The sequence below is a fragment of the Haemaphysalis longicornis genome, unplaced genomic scaffold (genome assembly GCF_048455015.1).
Source record: "Haemaphysalis longicornis isolate Haplotype H1 unplaced genomic scaffold, Haemaphysalis longicornis Haplotype H1 scaffold_7, whole genome shotgun sequence".
In the NCBI taxonomy this organism is placed as follows: Eukaryota; Metazoa; Arthropoda; class Arachnida; order Ixodida; family Ixodidae; genus Haemaphysalis; species Haemaphysalis longicornis.
In genome coordinates, this window is record NW_027526422.1 from 57,012,346 (window position 1) to 57,034,884 (window position 22,539).

The window sequence follows — 22,539 nt, forward strand, 5'->3', positions numbered from 1 at the left end:
ATGAAAAAACAATTTCGGTGCTGTATGAGAATTTCTCTTTTTGTTGTTGTTACTTGTAACGCTTGTAACTCGCCCAGCTTGCATGGCCGCCAACGACAGCGCATCGTCGCATCGGTCGTCTGTCGAATCGTTTTTTAGCGGAGCGGGAAAGCTTGCAGAATAATCACACGAAATCACGTTCAATCGGTTTTAATCGGGCATAAAAATGGGCGATGAAAACGTAAGTTTGTGGATAAGTGACTTGTGAACACCAGTTCTTTTTGCGATGCGTTGCATTTTATTAAATAACTCAGCTCATTGTTCAAAGATTTAGTCCAATAGGCTTATAGGTGCAGCCTTTATAAACAAAATTTACCGAAAGCACAAAGCTGCGTACTGTAGAATGAAATGCTGCATTAGGTCTTTGCTTATGCTCTAAATGGCGAGATCAAAATTTCTTTAACCACTGTCATGTGCGCATCTGACAGCGCCGAAATTACGGGCTTCGTTTGTTCATGCGGGAGGTTTGTTTGTTCTGCCAGTGCTTCACCGTTATTTGTGTCTTTCCCGTGGACTTTGCTGCCTAAACGTGCTCTTAATTAGTGATTACATAGTGTTGTACTTTTAACAAGTGTTGTACTTTTAACTCTTTTCGTCAGAACGACTCGAAGGACCTCGATAAAAGCCGGAATGACAGCGTCAGCGAGCAGGTAAGTCGTCTGCAGGTTTCGTGATTTTGACTGCTTTCGCTTTACGCCTGACCACAAGTAGGTTCTGAATGATGTGCTGCCGTTAAAGGATAAAATCATGAATGAAATTTCGTGTTCAGAAAAACCTGATTTGTGGCTGAATTTGACAGCTACTTTCGATCTGACGCCGCATTATGAAGAGGCTAGGTGCTCCTATAAAAGCAAAACGAATGTCTCATTTCTGCGGCGATGGTAGCACTGTCCTGGTCGGACCATTTGCTGGTTCGATTTTTGTCTCGCTTTAGATAGAACATTCAAATGAGCATTTTAAACGAACAGCCATTACTTAACCTGACCACTTGGTTGTTTAAAAAGACTGGAAGGATTTCTGAATGTTTTTTCTTGAGAAACTGCGGATGCGTTTCTCTCTGAGCGCTTTCCTTTTGACTTTCATATAATCGCACATATGTTTTAAGTATTTCAGTACATTTCCAATGAAGTATTAATTTCAACGTTTAGCATCATGCGTTGAAGCAAAGTCACCTTTAGAGGAAATATTGTGATTGCGCAGAAGGCGCTGATCTTGAAGGGACACTGAAGCATAAAAGCAACTTGGCCTATATTTATAGCTTAGAGTGTTGTAAAAACAAACACAACACTCGCAGCAGCAGCAGTTGCATATTAATGCAGAAAATGCCAAAAGCATGAGAACAGGTACCACCCTCTCCATTCACTCTCCCACTGTGAGATTCGCGACATCACAAACCTTGAGTTGGAAAGCGCAGTATGTGGCGCTTGCCCCAGTATTTTTCAGAAACAAACGTTGAGGGAGGAGGGACATAGAAGTGTAGAATACATATACGTGGGAAATTTCATTTGTCATACACTTTTGCAGTTACAAACCTCAGTTAGTGAACATAAGCTAAGATAGATAGGTAGATAGAAACTTTATTGTTCATGGGATGGTGGGGCGAATCAGCCGCTGAGGGCCCTGATGATGTGGGCCGCCAGTTCCCGTCGCTGTTGGAGACTCGCTGCAACAGCCAGCCACTCTCCGGTGTAATTGTGTGGTTGGGTAGGGTTGTAGGGGCACTCCCACAGAATGTGGACCTGGGTAGGGGGAATAAGGCAGTGGGGACAGAGTGGGACAGGGGTGTCTGGCGTGCGTTGGAACAGATAGAGCCGAGTGGCTGTGTGCAGTGTATATGTTTGCGCCTGCCGAATTACTACTTGCTCGCGGCGGGTAAGCCCGGAATGGAGGGGAGGGAACGTGCGGCGTATGCTTAGAATGTCTGCTAAGGTAGGGAGCGGAGGGGGAGGACAAGGATTTGTGTCGCGAGCATCGACAGGGGCCCGAAGGAGAGCTTCGCGGGCAAGCTGATGAGCGCGTTCGTTCCCTGCAACGCCTGCGTGACCAGGGATCCAGTGCACGTGAAAAGGCCCTTTAACGTTGTTGAAGAGGGACAGTGGTAGCATGCTGACTTTGAATCGGTATAGATATTGGTCGTGCGGACAGGGGATGTGTTGTCAGCAGCGGCAAAAGCGATAGCGAGAAGTTCGGCTTCTTCTGGGGAGGTGCAGCGTCGAGTGATGGAGTAGTGAGTACCCCCTGAAGTGATGAAGGCGACCGCACCGAGGTTATCTTCAAATGCCGCATCTGTGAATCCGTGGCGGCTGTCGGTATCACGGTTTACTTTCTTGGCGTAGTATGCGGCACGAATAAGACGGCGTTTGGGATTGCGTTCCTTGTCCATGTGGCGGGGAATAGGTGCTACGGTAATATGTTGGAGTATTTTGCTGTCTAGAGGAGTTGTTTGAGGTCGGGGAGGACGGTACGGGTATCCTAATGTGCGTAAGATGTGAAGACCTGTTGCAGTTTCGGAGAGGCATTGACGTTGGTGGCTGCGGTGGATGTCAATTATGTCAGTAACCTTCGGGAGAACACCAAGTTGCGCAAGTTGGGTGGTGCTAGTGGTAATAGGAAGACCCAGAGATATTTTTGTCGCTTTGCGGATTAGAGCGTCAAGCTTCCCTTCCAAGTTAGGACGACGTACGGCGCTTGGTAGCGAATGCGGGAGAGGATAAGAGCATCGTGGAGCTGAAGAAGGTCCTGTTCTTTGAGTTCCCTGGAGCGTGTAAGACGCCTCAGTCGAAGTGTGAGGCTTTGTTTCAGTTTTGGTTTTGTGGAAATGTCTTGCATTTCATGCAAGCGCCATCAAAAGATGCGTGCAGGTGGGTGAATGCGACATCTTGCCATACCAACGTACGACTAGTTCGTATATATGCTGTTATGGCAGGAGGGGCAAGGCAGCAGAGTTCGGGTTCATGGCTGACCAGTGCGGGGATGACATATTTAATGGGAACATTACGTACTATTGTAATACATTGAAATACGAACAACGGATACAGCTTTCACTACATAGGGCGCATCCTGGCGACGGACGGCGTATGCGCAGTACGAACAAGTTACGAGAGTTCATGACCAGCCTTGATATGGAAAGGAAATCGCGAAATAAAAAAACAAAGGAATATAGCTGCACGTATGAACGAGTTACGAGAGTTCATGACCAGCCTTGATATGGAAAGGAAATGATGAAATAAAAAACAAAGGAATATAGCTGCACGTGCTGTTTTCACGCAGCGCAGTGACGAAGTTAGATAATGCTCCTGTAGCAGGTGCTGAACACAGCGCAAAGTCAAACTAAAACACTCAAACACCGAACGGGGGTGTTTCCGTACGAAGGTATGGACACGAATTCTCGTAACTTTTCGTACTGTGCATACGCGGCACGTCGCCAGAATGCGCACTATGTGCTGAAAGCCACACACTCCATATTTCAGGGTATCATGATAGTACACAGTGATAATGATGTGCATACCCCAGCGGGGGGATTCAACATTTTACCACCGCCACAGTTCGCGTCTTCTGCTAGCAAGTACAGGCACCAACTGCACGGTGATGCTGAACTTGCTGTGTGTTGGACACTTTTCTTTGCTGTGCCGTGTCTCCATCAAACGCTCGCATTGCAGGTGCTTGCATCCGTTCTTTTCACGTTCGCTTAGTGATGACGCTAGCGCACCAAGTCCGGCAGTTTATCCAAATGCCTTCGAGGGACAGACCACTGATTTTTTGTGGAGCGCATGTCCTGTAGCTCGTATAAAAGACGGAAGGCATCGCGAAATAAACAGGCAGAAATAATTTTAATTTTGCGCGAAAATATATGAAGTTCAAAAAGTCCAAACGCAACATTGCCGTGCGTGCCTAACAACTCTGTCAGTTTCAATCACCGCATAAATGAATAGGAAAGGTTGCACATAATTGCTACTTTAGCCAGGGACAAGTTGTTAAACACCCCTTTTCATCTTGCGTCCAGTTAAAAGTGTGTTGCTGCACTGCTCACTGTCATGGTTGCCAGCATTCCTTTTGGCAGACCCGCTGGCTGTGGTGGCTCAGTGGCTAAGGCGGTGTGCTGCTGAGCACGACAACGTGGCTTCGATTCCTAGCCGCAGCAGCCACTTTTCTGATGGAGGCGAAAAGCAAAAACGCTCGTGTTTACGAGATTTCGGTGCACGTTAAAAATCCCCAGGTGGTGAAAATTAATCCGGAGCCCTCCACTACTGCGAGCCTCATCGCCTGCATTGCGTCGGCGTGTTAAACCCTAGAATGAATCAGTCAATTCCTTTGGCAGGCTACATATGGCGGGAAGGTCTAAAAATTCTGATTTCAAAAGTTCTAGAGCACTATCAGCAAAACCATTCCGGGTTCAGGTGTTTTAAGTGATTCTCTTTAATTTGGTATAAATAAAACATTCTCGACAAAGATTAATTGTCTGTCCCGTTAAGGAAACTCTGCTTTTCGTAGCGGTACTGCTGATCCATTCATTGCTTTTGATGTGCCTCGAGGGTGTCTAAGCTGCTTTACAGCTCCACCTTGGAACGGGCAGTTCATGTAGATGTCAATGGCATGCACACTGGGCCCTTTACTTGTCCTGTGCATCGCATCACAAAGCTTCTGCTTTGGATGCTGGCACGATGCCTCTGGTGCCCCGCCTTGCAAACGGAGCCAGACTGTGGCAAAACCAAATTGATTGGTTTTGACATCGTCTTCAAATACGTTCATCTTAGTATCTACATATTGTCGGGTCACGCTGGTTTGTCACCTCTTTTTCTCCCGCCCACAAGGTAATCGTTGAGGGAATGTAAAAACTTGGGCGATTTGGGAATGGGTGTTTGTGATGACGAAGGAGCTAGACTATCTTAATAGGGCACGTGTCGATAATGGTTAGTTGTGGGGTTGGCTTTGTTCCTTCATGTCTGTTTTTTTTTTTCATATTTTTATGATATTTTGTTCTCTACAGTTTCGTTTATATTTGGCATTTCTGGAGAAAATAAAATCCAGTTGTAAGTCGGCACTTTGTGTGTCATTGCTGTTGTCCTGTTGTCTTGTTGCTTTCGCTGATATTTTGTTGTGTGTCCATGTCGCCAATGGTCTCTTACTGGCTAAGATTTTGGGGCTTTTGCTTCCACCACTGCCTCAACCATCATTGCAGCTTGAGTAGAGGCGAGCATCATAACAATGGCTTGAAGTACGAAAAATCTGTTCTGATTTTCACAAAGCCAGACTGCACATTTTCATGAGTTTGGCGATGATAGTGCACGTTTCTAGCTGGAAGAGAGAGAGAGAGAGAGAGAACCACTTTATTTTACAACTGGGAAATAGGGAGCGGTGATGGCCAAGGCCCATATGGCTGTGACGACCGCAAGGGCCCGTGTGGTTTTTTCTGAACCACCAGGTCTGAGCTCCCAAGGCCTGTTCCCAGTAATGGAACAAATACTGATTTCCTCCGATTCTTAAACTTTCTCGAAGAGTAGGTTGATGTGCAGCATCAGACATCGGCAGTATCGGCTTTTCATGGTTTTCCTGGTCTGCATTTTGGTCTTGTGTGTTTTTTCCCCGATTCGGTTGTGGTGGTGGAAAATTTTTATTGTTGGGAGATTCCAGGCCGAGGACGCGTTCTCAGAGATGAACCCTGCCCGGAAGTGGCAATGTGTTTATGGGCAAACTGCATGCCTGCTGCGGTTTCTGTACCTATGCTGTCAAGTAGACGTTGAAACGCAGTAGGTGCTGGCAAGTAGTTGCACGCACTCTTTTTATGGTTTCATGAAGTTCAGGCAATGAGATGAGGTTTGCAACGGAGATGTACTCTATCTCGTGTGAGGGTGGCTCAATGTGGGTTTCTTCGGGAGCTTGTGCCATCTTCAATTAGACAGGGGGCACTTCATTTCCCAAAGATTCGTGGTCGATGGCCAGCTCTTGTTGCCCACTGTAGGAGGTGCCTGTTGTATCAGCTAGTGTAGAAGTGCAGTGGTGGTGTCGCTGCAAGTTACCTTCGAAACTCTTGTCTGTGGATTGGTAGAACGATAGACAAGTTTGGTGATTTGGTCTCGTAGCACAGTTTGTTTGGTTTCGGGCAGCACCTTTTTTATTTCTTTCAACAAGCTAGCTATGTAATGTGTAAAAAGTGCTTTTGCACAGTGGAAGCAATCCGTGTATAATTCATTGCGCTCTACTTCCTCCAAGTTTGTGCCTACTAGGTCTATTACTTTCGAGTCCAATTTTACAACACTGAGTTTCCGTATGAGAATTTCAGGGTGCGTTTTGACTTTCCAGACAGTGGGTATCGAAGTCATGATTCGGTCAATATCGGTGAGATTTCTGAGGTTCATGAGATAGGTGAATACCAAACTGACCTTGTTTTGCAATGAACGCAGAGCATCCAGCTCACCACCTTGCTGTTCGATAACAGTATGGTTCGTTCCTTCCAAGTATGGTGGACTGGACTGAACATGGTGTGTGCGCTGGCCGGTTTTGGCTGTCAGTGCACTGGAATGGTTCTCAGGGGTGCCGGTCCAGTCTGGCTGGTCAAATAGCCCTCAAGGCTAACAGTAGGAACGCCAATGTTGGCGCCGGTGCTTGAAGGGGTCTGTGGTCGGCATGCGGTCACAGTCGGCGATTGGTTCTGTGTCTCACCTGCCGGCGGCCACTGGCACCCCTGCTGTTCTTCCCCATCGGTCTGAGGGTTTTGGCACCAAATGTTGAGAAAGACAGCAGAGTTGGGGGTCATAGCTGACCGGTGCGGGGATATCTTTAATGGCGTAGTTATGTGCACAATGATGATAATGATATGCATACCTCAGTGGGGGATTCAACGTATACAGCAGCCCATGGCAAAGTCAGAAATATTAGCGTGAACGGCTTGAAGCAAGACTGCTGACAACTGCATTTAGCAGTTGCGCGTTTATTTTCTGCACCTGCCCCCAGGCGACAGCACCTCCTCGAAAAGCTTTGGCGTGGTTGTGAAGCCAAGCCTCATCTGTATGAAGATGGCATTGAAAAAAACCCCATTTTGATTAGCTTCCAATCTTTGTAGCGGCAGTGAAAGCCAATGATACAGGCTCACAGTCAGATGGAGAGGAGTGAGTAAATTTGAAAATGGCGTCCTCGCTTGCTTTGGGAACTTTGTACCCAATTGGAGCAATTCTAGCTTTAATTACGTATTTTTTAGCAAATAAGGCTTTGTTGGCCGTCGAACAAGAGCTGAAAGAGCTACAAAACACATTATCTTTGTTAAGCCAAAAGGTTATGCGTTTAGTGTCCCTTTATTAATAAAGCAACTGCTGTTGCCATGAGTGGCATGTTTGCATTCATGGCACTGTAGTTCTATATACAGGCCAGCTTGTTTTTTCACATTAGTGTTCCTTTACTGCCGTTATGCTTTGCGGCACTCATTACATATCCAAGTATTTCACGCAGAGGGGTGTTTTTCGCAGATTTCAGGTATCTTTGGGCTTCAATAAAAGTTCTAACACTAAATGCAGCGCGTAAGAAATGTAAGAAGGGTGTGAGATACCAAACTATCATGCACGGCTACCATCAAGCAGGAATTTCTTTTATCATCTTATTTTTGACCGGGGTTTTGTCTCTGTGCTTACTTTTCCCCCTCTTCTCTTTTTCGCTACTCATTCTCCCACTTTTTGTGTGCCCTTTCTTTCTCTTTCAGTCCCCCTTCCCCATGTGTAGGATAGACAGCTGGAAGCTTCCCTGCTTGGCCTGCCTGCTTTTGCTGTACTGTCCTTTCGTCCTTTTTCTTCTCGGCCTATGTGCACCTAACACACAAATAAGAGTCGCATTACATTTAATTTGTGGGCAAGTTGGTTTGATCAGTGAACTCAAAAATATGAACAGCTGTGCTCATCTTGACCATAAAATGAATGCCTGAATGGTGAGGAAAAGCATTCACGATGAATGGAGGCTTCTGCAGCTCATTACTTGGACATTTTTCTCCTTTCCCTCCCAGTTTATTTTTCTGGTTTGTTTTGCCACTAATTTACTTCGATTAAACTTTAAGCTTTAACTTGCTGCGTTTAAACTTCTATAGCATGGCCTGACGCATCTTCGAACACTTTGTGATGGCAGCCGAAGCAAAGAAGTGGCGAAATGTCAACCTGGCATAAATGTCAGTCTGACATTTGTCAGCTGTTGTCCCACTTTTGGCCCATTGTCCTCTGCCACAAATGTTATGGAATGAACATTTTGTTTAGCAAGCAAAACCATTTCTGTGGTGGACTTGTATGCATCCAGAGCTGGGGCAGCGAGGGAATACTTTGAAAAGACGTCGGGTGATGGGATACTGCCCTCGGTTTGCATTGTTGCTTGGGTTGTGTGATGGCGCTACTTGTACAGGCTTTCTTTTGCAGCCAGGTGCTGGAAAAGCAAGATTCTAATAATGAAATATTTAGTGTTGTGAGGTTCGCAGTAAAGACTGAATGCAACTTCTCGTGTAAAACTCTGTGTTGCTCCTTTATTTGGGAACAGCGCGAGATAAAGCAAGGTACGAATTCCCGTTGAGGCCAAGAATTTTCCAAATTTGACCAGTAACAGCCAGGCCAATAACAGCTATGCAACCGCACATGCTTTTCTATCACTTTGCAGGCCAATTGCAGGAGGGGGAAGTCTTTATTATCCACAATATACTACGAAACAGGTGTTTGGGCTTTAAAGTAATAACAAAGTAAAATGCACTGGGGGCAAAACATTGATAGAATGCCTTTTCTGTGCATGTATAAGGGCTATAAGAAAAGCAAGCTTCCGTGCAGGACACTTTTGTTGGGCATTTGGGAGGAACACCCGTTGGTGGTACTGTCTCTTTTTAGGCTTTTGGAATTTTCTGCATTGATAAGCAATGGTCGCTGCCGTTTGGGCTATACAGTAAACCCTCGTTGAAAAGCTTGCTTCCGCCATGCATTGAAAGCAAATCATCTTTGCTTTTAGTAAAGTACCACTCCAAATAATGAGTCCACTTTTCTGTTTCATGACATTGTACTGCACTTGTATTCGCAGCAATGTAAACCACTGACGTAGACCAGCTTGCTCATACACTTCGGTGTCCCTTAAGCATGCAGATGAGTGAGAGTGGATCATGGCAGTGTGCAGGAATCGCTCTCTGGCCCACCAGCAGTGAGAGCTGTGTTGAACTGGAAGGATGCTCGTTACAAGGCACTTCACCTCGTGAAAGCCCAAAATGCTCTCATTGCATGTTGGGAAGTGGGGAAAACAGGAGGGCTGTAAACAAGTCCTGAGGTGCTGCGAGCATGCCATTCCAAATTAGCTGCTAGGGGAGAATAAAGCCAGTAGGTCAGACTGGTGGTTTTACCCTGTGTTGCAGGAGGATGAGCGCTCGCACAGCCCGGACATACACTTTGAGCCCGTCGTGAAGCTGCCTTTGATGGAGGTGAAGACATTGGAGGAAGACGAGGAGGTTCTGATCAAGCTGTGAGTAGTGCTGCACCTTTGGGTCTACGGGACACCTCTCAGGAGCAAATGTCAATGTTGCAGAGGGTTCGTGTTGTAATGCTCGATAACCAGCTCATGGACAAGTAGAATTGGCGTTTCAATCTGATGGTGGCGCACGTGGGTCGTGCCAACGGACAGAGGAGGAGGGCCTAAGTGAATGCAGTTAGCAGCCAAGTCTGTTGTAAGTGCGAGAGCATACTGTCTGTAGCTTCCCACAATTGTGGGAAAGAGTGTGCGTGGTATGAGAAGGCCTGGGTTACCCATAAATGTGCAGTGCCCCATTAACTTTCTTGGCATACTTTCAGATAGCATTTAGTGTCGTCCCGTGCGATTGCACAAGTGCCCTTTACAGTGGTTAGTCTTTCAATATTCCTGGAAGCAAATCTGGCACTTTTGACTTCTGTTACGTAGTCAAGGGGCCAAAATTCTGCATTTTTGAACCCGTACCACAGAGGAAGCCTCTTGCTATGGCGTGTTTACTGACATATCTTTGTTCGCGACTCACATATCTCGGTTCGCTACCATTACAATAAAAATCTTTTCATGTCAAGTGAATCAGCTCTGTTTTTAAAATTTCTGCTCCTCTCAGGGTGTTCAACATTTTGCTTCGTTTAGAGCTTACAAGTTCCAGAGGACATACATGCACAGTCACTAGAGGCATTAGGAAAAATTCTGAGTTTTTATGTATTGACAGGTGCTGTCTTTTATATTACTCTTATTTTGCTGCACCTAGGTGGCGGAAAGGTTTCAGGTTCCAACTTTATGTTCTTGCAAATAACTATGCAGATATGAGTGTGGCTGTTTTGCTGCTTGGCTGCAGAAATGGGCATTTGTGCACTGGGGTCGGCAGACTACGTGCCACTGCTATCTGTTGGTGTCTTGGTATGCTTGCTGCGCTATAACATCTGCAAGCTGCATCTAGCTAAAGCTGGAGTTCACAATGTCTTGTAAACAGTACTCCTTTTCACTGTAAATGGCCGAAATGTCCAAGTTGAAATGTACAAACTCACGCTAGATGTTTTACGATAGTGACTTGATTTTAACGTGCGTATGATGACAATGTACACCGCTACAATCAATGCGCACGATTGGCACGATTCCAGATGTCAGCTAGCTAGGGCATGCTTAACCCGTTAAAGATACAATTTAAATTTAGTGCACATTGTCATCATATGCTAATTAAAATGACAATGTGCGCTGAATTTCACTTGTATCTTTAGCAGGTTAAGCAAGCACTAGCTATAAGCTGACATTTGGAATCGAGCCAATTGAGGGCATTGATTGTAGTGGTGTACCTATTTACCATTCATGGATGACGGCACAAGAGCAATGCAGTTCGTGTAAAGAAAACTGGTGTTGTAGGGTCCTCCTCATGTGGTTCTGCTTGCAGTCGCGGCAAGCTGTACCGGTATGTCAAGAAGGACGATGAACCAGCTGAGTGGAAGGAGCGTGGCACGGGAGAGGTGAAGATCCTCCGCAATGCAGCGGGCTACTGCCGGGTTTTGATGCGCCGGGACAAGACCTTCAAGGTCTGCGCCAACCACTACGGTGAGCATTGTCCGGATGGCTTGTGCAGGGGGCGGCAGGGAATTGTGGGAGAACAGAGCTTGTAGCCCCCTAATTTCCGGTTTCCGTCTGCTTTTACTGTCATGCGTGCGAGGTGGGGATGATAGGAGTGGTGCTACATTAAAGGTCTTCTGTTGTATAAGCAATGGATCGGGCGTGCCTACAAAAATTTTTTAGTTGGTCCGTCGACAAAGAACGAAAGAACATGCGCAGAGAGGAGGCACAGCTTTTGCACCTTTGGCCGCCTAGTAGCTCGATTGATTGGTTGATTATGAGGTGTGACGCGCCAACACTACACAGGCAGTGAGGCCTGTCGTAGTGGAGGGCTCTGGATTAATTTTGGCCACCTGGGGATCTTTAACGTGCGCTGAAATCTTGAATACACAGACGTTTTCGCTTTTCACCTCTATCAGAAAAGCGGCCGTCGCGGCTGGGAATCAAACCCGCGTCCTTGGGCTCAGCTGCACAAACCCTTAGCCACTAAGCCACCGCAGTGGGTGGCCTAGTTGCTCAGGGTAATGTCCCAGTGAGGTGGGGTGGGCGTTAGAGGCCGTGCATTTGTGCGTCTTGGTGCACTTGGCGTGGTGCCAGATTTGCCTCCCAAACAGCGTGCGATGAACGCCAAGTTGTGGGCTACTAAAGTGAGAGCAAGGCTCGCGTATTTTGCTAGTCCTCGAGTTTGCAAGAGTTACGAGCATTTTGTAAAGCTCCACGGCTCGTACAAGAAGAAAAAAATATTACACAGAGGGGAACAGTACAAGTCTAGTCCTGCGTGCTTTATTCGCAGGCACATCTCATAAACATACCATCAAACAGGGCTTTGTGGCTTCTGAAACATTCTCATTTTTTACATGGCTTGTGTCAAAGCAGTGTTCTAAACTGCAGGCTGTTTTCCAAAAGGACATTCAAAAACAAAGGCTCGCAAGCTTTTGCTGGGACTTTACTCTCACCAAGACTTTGCCCTTGTATGATGCAGAGCAGTTTAAAAAAAATTCTGGCTTTCTCCCAACTGGTTTTTCCTGCACTGCTGTATCAGCGTTGGTTGAAATTCACTTTCAGGGTGTGAAGTTGGTTGTTGTAAGGAATGGTGCCTTGCGTGCACCGGGTTGCAGGCTAAGTTGGAGCCAGCAGCATTGTAGTTCTTCCTCCCTTCCCTCCCGTTGAAGTTTGCGTGTCGCGTCTTTTTTGCAGTGTGCCCCAGCATGGAGCTCCAGCCGTGCCGCAACAGTGACAAGGCCTGGGCCTGGACCACTCCGGCTGACTTTGCAGACGAGGAGGCCAAACCAGAGCTGCTGGCGCTGCGGTTTGGCAGCGTGGAGAGTGAGTGCTGTCCCCCACATCGATCGACATTTTGATGCGAGCGGAGCTTTTCAACAAGGCCCTGCCAATCTCCTCTCAGAGGGACCATACAGGCATTCAGAATGTTGAGCCTTTTTCGTTCCTCCAAACGTTCTTGTTTTGTGGGAGCTGCCGTTGCTATTCACCGTCACACACTTTCATGACGCAGTTGCAGCAGCAATGCACTCATTTTGTAGGAAGTGATGCCGGACGAACCTGGCAACAATTGATTGATTGATTGATTGATTGTGGGGTTTAACGTGCCGACGCAACGCAGGCGATGAGGCGCGCCGTAGTGAAGGGCTCCGGATTAATTTTGACCACCTGGGGGATCTTTATCGTGCGCCGAAATCTCGTACACACGGGCGTTTTTGCTTTTCGCCTCCATTAGAAAAGCGGCCGCCGCGGCCGGGAATCGAACCCGCAACCTTGTGCTCAGCAGCGCAACGCTTTAGCCACTGAGCCACCGTGGCGGGTCTGGCAACAATTGAACCTGAAGTTTAAAACTTGAATAGACCGCCATTACAGTAAAATCTCGATGATACGAATCTCACGGGACCGCGAAAAATATTCGTATCATCCGAAATTCGCATGAACCAATACAGACCAAAAAATGTAGCGCTGAAAAAAGTTTTCCAGTATTTCTTTTCTTTCGCCTGAAGAAATTCGTGATTTTCTTCTGCATTTTCTTACCCCCATGTCGCAAAGCAGTCCTTTCTGGAGCGCGTAACGCTTCGCGCTCGTCACCTCACTCGCGGTGCCCAAGCTCGCTACATGCCGCAAGTCAAGCGTGAACCACATGGTGCGTTTTTGCATGCAATTCGCGAACCTCGGCTTTGCACGCACTGTATTTTCACGCCTGTATCGATGATTTCACGCCCGCGGTAGCTCCTACCTCAACCAGAAAATGACGCATGACGCGCGCGGCAGGATGGAGGCGCCTGACGACTTGCGAAGCGCTCGAGACAGCCGGCTTAGCTCCGCCGGAGATGGTTAGGCTTAGCACCCCGGCAGATATTTCATGGGCGCTTTCACTAGCACCGTGGATGATGTTTTATAGTACCGTTATCGCATGCATAATCAGCTCCTTTACCTAAGCACAAGCAACTTAGTGTCTGCCTGGAGCGGCATTTTAAAGAGCGGTTAGGAGCGGTCGCTCGAGCGGCCTCGCCACTTTGCGGCCGCGCCACGAGAAGCGTGCGGAGTTTCGTGGAGGTGTCAGCAAGCAGAAAACAACAGCCCGGCCGTTTCTAGAGAAAGAGCGACAAAGAGGGGAGAGAGAGCCGTCACTTGCTCATTCGGCAGTCGGGCCCCTCGCCGGCTCGTTCGTATCATCCGCCTGGCCGCGCAGGTCCGTTTGGAACAGCCGAAATTTTTCCCATTGCTAACAATGCAATTTCGCCGGGACTTTTCAGAAATTCGTATCACCCAGAATCGTATCATCGAGATTCCACTGTATTTGAAACCAACGTAGCTAGCTTTTTAATGCGTTGTATCAAGGGCCCCATGTCGCTGGAAAGCAGGCGTCGGCGACAATGTAGACTGCGTGTGAAAGATCATTATTCTGTATTTGGTCCAGATGCCCAGAAGTTCAAGGAGAAGTTCGAGGAGGCAAAGAAAATGGCAAAACAGGCTGCAAAGGACGGCAAAGGTGAGACACTCAGGCATGCGTTAAAAAAAAAAAAAAAACTAAAAAGGTGTAAAAGCACTCGAGGGGTGTGCCTGAGTTGGTAGACAATGTGGTAACAATGGATTGGGGTGGTGGTGGTGGAGGGGATGTGAAAGTGTAAACGGAAATGTTGGACGTTTAAGTTCTCCTTATTATGCAGTAAACGGGGAAAGATATGTCAGTGTTGTGTGCCCTGCCATGTTGTAGTGGGGTTGACGTCATGGCACGTTTGACTCTCCTTGTACATTGCAATGTTTGTACACCATCTGTTGAGCCAGCATCGTACAAGCGCAGTTGTTTCTGCAGTTGCTGAGGTAGAGGCATCGTGGTCTGCCTCAGTAGCTTCAGCTTCTTCGCTGTCGCACTTCATTGTTCTTCCTGCCTGTGATTCCTCTGCTCTGTGCTCAGTTTTCTTCCTGGTGGGTGATTTCACATCCCTTACTGCGCGCTTGGTTGGCCGCTAGTTGGGCTGTCTTGCAGTGTTCCACCAGTTTCGCTCCTCTTCAGCACTACATTGACAGCTGCTGTTGAAATAGGCTCTTGAGAGTCCATCGCTGTGTGCACCACACTGATAAAATTTGAACAAGCGCGACGGAGAAGGTTGCGCACTCGTTTTATGTACACCTATGAGGTGGTGTCTACTCCGACACAGCCATTAGCCCTGTTTACATTGACCCGATGAGGGCGCGTTGAGTCGAAATAAACAGGTTTTTTAGACTCGACACCCTCATGTATAAGCGGACGGGGTCGGTCAGAGAGCCGTCGCGGCGAGTCCAGTCAACTCGGAGGCAGGGGGTGGGTTAGCTCGCTTGTCGGGCTGAGTCGGCGGGCTGCGGGGAGCAGAATACTGTATTTGCGCGGTTCTAACGCGCCCCCAATCGTAACGCGCGGGTAACTTCGCGCAGGAAAATTCGAAAAAAAAAAAAAAAAAAGTGACACTGATGGTACTGCGCAGATGGAAAAGACATGACACCACGTACCTGGAAGAGGGAGATTTTATTTGGCATGCAGCTCTCGAAGCCAAAAATGAATTGTTCTTCACAAGGTTGCTTATCCAGCTGCTGCTGGAAATAAAGTTATAGCGGGGAACACTGAAGTTGCTTGTGATTTCAAGTGCCTTGATCTTCATAATTCTAAGCGTTAGGGGCTAAGCAGAAACACAAAAAATGTGCAACAGCTGACCAGGGTATGCGGCCTGCCATTGAGAAATCAGTGCGCCGAAATTCATTCACGTGGTGTTGACGGATCGTTTTTATTGGATTGAGTTGGACTTTGCGGGTACTTCGTGTTTGTTGCGCGTGGCAATGCTGCTGGCCGCCTTAAAGCCTATTTCAGTTTTGAGCCCGATTGTAACGTGCACACAAATATTAAGCTACCTGTTAGCAAAAGAGGGTGCGCGTTAGAATCGTGAAAATACGGTAGCCCATTTTCCGTGAACCCCGCCGCTCCCCTCACCTCGATTCTTTGGACGGGGTTTGTATAAACTCGGACGCGTCGAGGTAAGCTGAACCCGCCACTCAACTCACCCCGCCCCCGTCGCGTCCATGTACATGGGGCTATTGTCCTATCGTTTTGAATTCTCAACATTGTCGTCATTCTTGTCCCTTTGCATCTTTTCTCTTCCTCACTTCGTTTATTACGGTTGTGAGGCTTGCCCATTCGCTTAAGTTAATATTAGCCATCTAAGAGCTGCTTCTGTAATGACACGCTAAAATTGCGCGTGTAGGCCGCAGTTCATGTCAAACACACACATCTAAGTTGAAGGCTGGAAACTTTTCTGCACCATGGCCACCTTTAGTTGGTTAGAATCTGGGTTGTGGTGGATTAAGGGTTCCGTCCTCATTTTGCATTTCCATGGACCGTGGTTCAAATCCCACCCAGTGACAAATTTGTCAGTTTCTTTTCAATTCAATTAGTTACTCCGTTTGTAGGAGCTTTCCTGAAAGTTTGGCGTCTCACCATTGCGCTGTGTTCAGGACGATTTTGTGATTGACAACATTACCCAATCTCCTCCTTCCTTCATGCTCACTCAAATTAGCTGTCTTGGACTCGTGCATATTGTATTCCAAGCCACTATTCTTGTCCTGCTATTTCCTACCCATACGGTACCCCACTGTAGCGCTGCTCCTTGGGGGCGGGGGGTTACTTATATGCAAGAGGCCTGTGGGTTTTGCATCAATTAAATAAATGTTGAAATAGAAAAGTGTTTGATAAAGAGCAGCTTCTGACCACGACTGTACATGTGTGTAATAAATATCTGGATGGTACATTTCCATTTGCTGTGCAGTTGGTGAAAGTTTTGCTCATTTGTGGCTTCAGTAGCTGTATGCAACTGTTAAAGATCCCCTCCTCCCTTTCCAATTTCCCTCTTCTCTTTTACTGCCATGTGAATGGCACATCAGTGGATTGCTTTGCAAGTCTGCCTAGCTGCGCGTGCGAACGGAACTGTTCATGTGTACCAACCTCGCTTGCTGCGCGTGCCTGCTGTGCAGAAGCCAAGCCTGCACGCGAAGAGGTGCCTACGAAAGAGCTGGAGTCCCTGGCCATCAAGGAGGAGGACGACGGGCTCCTCTCGACGCCGTCTGTGGGCTCGCCCGCAAAGGAGTGAACACCACTGGGGTGGGGGGGTCCGTTTCACACCCCGGCTGCTTTTGGACTGCTGTTGCCTTTTCCACATTGCAGGGACCACTTCTCGTGCTGGTGCCTTGGCGAGGCAAACCTTTCTCGGGCTGAATAGGAAAAGGAGCTCGTTGACACACTCCTGAGACAGTTTGAGCGCACTGTTCCCCGACAGTTCCTACCTCTGGGTGTGCGTGCGTGCGGAATCTGGGAAACGCTCGGAGGATGAATGTGGACGCGTGGCGAGTGCGGGGGGTTAGTATGCTGTCCTGTAATAAAGAGGATTCACGCCTCATCTTTCCGTGACCCAGGTAAAAGTAAATTTAGGGTGGGGGGTGCGACATACCAACTTCTTGCTAGTGCTGGCTGTCTCCTCGGCACTCCAGGTTTGCGACTGCTTAGCGGTTGAAAAGAGTGCTTGACGCGAGGTAGCCTTGACCATTGGACACTGTTGTGTGTTTGCTGTGGGAATACTGGTTGCATTGCTGTCAGTGGGGAGCACAACCGTTGTGTGTGACATTGATTGAAAGTGGATCATTCTGGGCTTAAAACAAAGGTTTCTTTTTTTCTCTCTCTCTTTTGGACAATGTTCTGTTCACTCACACTAGACATTTCAAGGCGAATTCGCCGGCTTACAGGAACACTGAGCAGTTGTAAAATGTTACATTTCATCACGTTCTGGGCGACTGGTTTCGGCTTGCGTGGCTGTCATCTGCGACTCGTAATCTGGTGTGTGTGTGTCACTGCTTATTGCGGACTACGTGAGCAGACCTCCTGGCTGCATTTGTGGTAATTGTTCGCAAGCTACTGACAGTGGTTCACGAGCCAGCACGGCTCTTTTCACTGTTTTGTCAAGTTTGACGTCTGCATTTGTTGGTGATTGTATTGTATCCCTGCTCTGGGAAGTGTACCCACTGTCGTATCGGTGTCGTAGGCAAAGGCCTTCATGTCGTAACATTCAGAGTGCACATTTGGGGAACAGTGGTTGCGGTGTTTTGTTCACATTTAGGTACTAGCCTGGCACTTCCGGCATGAACGTAACTGTGGTAATAGCCTGCACTGCACACCCAAACCGACCTAAAACTCTTTACGAAAACAGTGGGTAGAATTCATCTAAAAAAAATTTTTTTCTGTTGGGACTGTTTGGGCAGGCAGTTGGCATCAGATTCCACGACTCTGCCATGAAGCCAAAAGGCGGACTCATTTCATTCAGCAATTGCTCAAGAGAATAGCGTAAGCGTTTGAAGTGGGACATTAGATGGTGCTGGTTTTGCAAGAAGTGCCTGGCTTGTACCCTCTTGGGAATGAAAAGCCTGAAGCAAAGGTGCTGCTAAGTAGACCACAATGCGTCGCGAAAACTGCACATGGACAGTTATGTTGTATGCGCCTACTGGTTCTACTTTGCTTTCATGCCATGCAGACTGCCCCTTAACAGGAACTGTGCCTGTTTTCTGCTGCACCCTGGCTAAATCGAATAGCAGACGGGCGTAACGCCAACAAATGCCATTGTAATGCATGGTTGCGAGGCAGTGCTTGAAGGGAAAAAAGGTAGACCCGTTAGACACAAACTGGGCTATGTTTTAGTTTTAGCTGTAACTGTGTAGGTCATGTAATGCGTGTTTCTTCGCTGTATATACCATGGCACAAATCTGTGTGAAGCACTTGTATGCTTGGTGAGCTATTAAATGCTTTTTTGCCGTCTCCTGCATTGCCTGTGCTTGGAAAATCAAAACAGTACTTTCTTTTGGGCTATGTTCAGATGAAGGCAGTGTAGGATAGCCAATTGAACAGTTTTGTGCTCGAGGCCCCTCTGCTTGCCTTTTGGCATTAATTGGTACTAATCAGCCTATCCCCCCCCACCAATGATGGGTTGTGTTTCTGGGCCGCTACTGCTCTCCTGATGAAATTGCCGCCCAACAGCTCACCCCTTACTGCTTGCTCGTGTGAATTGCAACTCAGATGCGTAAACGTTTCAACAATGCTGCATTAGGAGACCACTGAGAAGGTTTGTGAGGTTCATGGAATTCCATTCAGATTCATTTAGAGGCGTTAGTTCCTTGGAAAGACTGTGCAGAGTATAGCACTACAAGACTACGCCTTGGCGATCGCTGCGCCACCTGCCGCCGCTTCACTGCGGCGTCTACGGGATGGGCATTGGGTTGCTGATAGGGGCTTGTACAGTGCTTTGGTTCTTTTTCGCTTCTTTTTGTTTTTCCGTGTCCAGACAATGAAAACGATAAAAATTCTTGGCCAAATATATACCTACGTACAAAGTAGGTATATAATGTATCATATACCCCGCAAAAAAGTGTATCGTACACTCATTGAAAGTAGGTGTAGACCCGTCAGGCATGCTTGCGATGGAGGAATCCGTCTTGCAAAGGCTCTGTGGGACTATGCAGCCAGATATCGAGCTATAGTTTTTTTTAAAAAATGCTTGGGAGGTTCGGAAGGGATACAGTGGGCATTTCTTGGCGGTTGAAAAGCCGAGGTGTAAGTAAAAAAATTCGAAAGATGACGGGTCTTATATGATACGTTTGGGATTACAGGGTTAAACTTATAATCTCGTTTAAGCAAATAGTACGGTTAGGGCAGTACACAAAGCAGCTGCGGCTTGGTAGTGTGCTCCAACACCAACAAAAGCTATCTGTGGACGCGGTTCTGCGCTACCCCTCTTGCGGACATCAGTGATGGCAGCAGCATACCACCATCACCTCCGAACATGTCGGGCTCAAGCGAATTCCATTGTCGCCTCGTTCAGACCTTATGCTGGATCAGTGGGAGGTTGGTTTCGTCTTGCAGCGCGTGCAATTAATGCGGCTTCGTTTCGAATATATACGTCGTAGAAAACTATATAGAAATGTGATTATCAAAATACCTGACAATCACTTGTGCCTGTTGAGGAAACATAAGCCACGCGAAAATTTTAAGCATAGTGCAAGGCTCTGCATCATTAAATATGTGTGCACTCGCGTCTTGTAGCAAGAACAAAGGAAAGTTAATGAACCCACGGAACAATAAATGGTCTGCAAGTCGGGAAGAAACAGAATAGCTTTTACAAGAAAAAAAAAACCCGATGCTGCTTCAGAAGTTCTAAAGATTGTCAAAACTTAATCCAGGTAGGATTCACCGAACCCAACTAGATGCAAAATTCACTGCTATTTCACAGGACATAGGGGGAGGGGGGTGCTCAATATCGTTGCATCGGAATTCGGAACAAAATCAACAAATAAACGTCTTGGTAATCACACACACAAGCTGTGCATTCACTTTCATTTTGTTTTTCGATTTCAACAAACGGCTCATCACTCGGCAGAGGCATTCTTGAAGTGCAGGGTATGCAGTTCACAAATGATAAAAGCTGTCACTTCAGTTTCTGCACGCTCCCCGTGTCGTATGGTGATGTTTCGAATAAACGTTTAGTCGCGGACGTGGCTTACTGTGAGCCTGTCGCTGCACTGCTTGTGTAGGATATATTGAATAGATTAGGCATACAATATTGCCTTAGCTACCACCTCTAACGGAGGAGGAATAAACTTTTATTGTGCACACCACGATGTGCTCAGCCTCCCAAGTCCAGGAGGCCGCGAGTCCGAGCTGCATCCAGAGCTCGTTGCACCAGGGCTTGCTGTCGCTGTAGTGCTGAGCTGGTCAGCTCGGACTCCCACTGCTCAGGGTTGGGTAATGGGATGGAGTTAGGGTGGTGAGGACAAGAGAAGGTACACCCCAGGGTTCGGTTATTTCACCTTTACTCTTTAACATCGCCATGCTCCACCTCCCGGGCAAGCTGCAAGAAATCCCTGGAATTCACCACGCGTTCTACGCTGACGGTCTCACCATTTGGACAACCCGGGGCTCTAGCGGTGAGCAGCAAGACAGTCTACAGCAGGGGTTCTCAAGCATGTTGGTCCCAGGGAACCCTGCTAAGTTCCGTTAAGTGCCGAGGAACCCCCCCCACTCCCGCCAGTTTTCATTCCGTTCATGCTACATTAACGTGCAATAAATTCAAAAGCAAGCAAGGGTATCGTTTTTTTTTGCCGTCGACTTTACCCGAATGCGTACGCTAGCGGCACCTATCTCCAAACAGGAGAAATGCGCATGGGGGTAATATAAGGCCGAGATTCACGTGCAATAGTTTAACCACGTGGCCCGTTTTCGGAGTCTGGCTGGCTACAAGCTGCTGGCGAGATATATTGCGCAGCTCACGCGTTTCTGTTATGCGCCGAGATGTGCTTACTGACACTCGGGCGTGAGTAATGGAGGTTCCTTAGATCTATCGCACCTCAAGTTCACCATATAAGACTTTGCGACTACGGAACCAGGGAAAATTTATCGGTGGCTCGCGGAACCCTGAGGAGGGGCCTGCGGAACCCTTAGGTTCCGCGGAACCCACTTTGAGAAACCATGGTCTACAGCAAGCTATTGACACAACAATCCTACAGGACTAACATGTGAACCTACTAAATCTGGCCTTCTCGTTCTTCATGCTCGCACGAGGGGAAGAAAATCTAACACCACTCCCGATCCCCCGGTCAGCATATCCGGCGCTTCCATTCCACAAGTTCCCACGCTTCGCATCTTGGGAGTTCCATTCCATCAAGACGGATCCGGGTCAGCTATCCTACCACAGCTACACAGGACAGTATCCCAGCTGACGCATCTCATTCGTCGTATCCGGGGCTCTTCATATGGACTGCGAGTCAACACGTCGCCTCGTACAAGCCTTGCTCACCAACCGTATCACTTACACAACCCCCTTCGTCAATCCGAAACACCAAGAGACTAACAAGTTGGACGCCCTCATAAGAAAGACACAAATCAGCCCTCAGCCTGCCTACTTACACTGCGAACGAACGTCTCGTGAAACTTGGCCTCCACAACACCCTGAATGAACTCATCGAAGCCCAGCATGTCTCAGCTGCATAGGCTTGCCCTCACCCCCACAGGCCTTCAGGTTATTCATAATATAGGCCGAACCCCGCCCCATGCTCGTCTTAACCATTCGGCAACAACTCAGAACAGTGCCCATACCCAGGCACATGCACCTAACCGGGCGTGAAGAGAAGCTGGAGTACACCACCTTGAGAAGCGTTACGGCAATGACCCCCAGACCCGCTACACGGATATTGCACATCCCTCCCCCAATTCTCCAGCTACGCTTGTCACCCTGGACACTTCTGGCAACACCCTTACTGCAGCCACTTACCGAAATATGCCTACACTGGAAGCAGAAGCCCTGGCCATCGCCCATGCCATTACTACACATCAAAATCAGCCTTATCTCACCATCATTAGTGATTCACAGCAAGCCTGCCCCCTTTACCAGGCTGGTCTTGCCCCACAGCAAGCCTTACCCATGCTACGCTGCCTGCCTCCGGACCTAGAAGTGACCATTGTCTGGACTTCTGGCCAGGCCGGCCTGGTTGGGAATGAAGCGGTTCATGCCGCAGCCCGCGATCTGCACTACCGGACACTCCCAACTTCAAGGACCGACACCGGGTTCTACCCTCCCACCGCTGAAGACACGCTCCCTCCCCTTGATTCCATTTTCTGTTCCATACTGTCCCACTACAGGCACACACAAAGAATGTACCCCCCGCCCCACCCCTCCCTCCCAACACACCATGCCACCCTTTACCGCTGCCTGCAAACTGAAACAGTCTATAATCACCCCATCCTACATCACATCTCGCCGTCCCTTTTTCCCTACAACTGCCCGCACTGTCGCATACCATCCTACGTCACATCTCGCCGTCCCTTTTTTCCTACAACTGCCCGCACTGTCGCATACCTCTCGCCACTTACCACCTTGTCTTCTCTTGTCC

The 22,539-nt window shown here is 47.9% G+C and overlaps 1 protein-coding gene across 1 annotated transcript; it reads left to right on the forward strand.

Annotated features, from left to right (window-relative positions):
* Positions 1–62: 62 nt before the first annotated feature.
* On the forward strand, positions 63–18,418 carry LOC144145716 (ran-specific GTPase-activating protein-like). Its single transcript, XM_077677410.1, has 7 exons — positions 63–220; positions 639–689; positions 9,395–9,501; positions 10,913–11,070; positions 12,280–12,408; positions 14,006–14,077; positions 16,588–18,418. The coding sequence occupies exons 1-7, from the start codon at positions 206–208 to the stop codon at positions 16,701–16,703; spliced, it is 648 nt and encodes a 215-aa protein (XP_077533536.1). The 5' UTR covers positions 63–205; the 3' UTR covers positions 16,704–18,418.
* Positions 18,419–22,539: the final 4,121 nt, after the last annotated feature.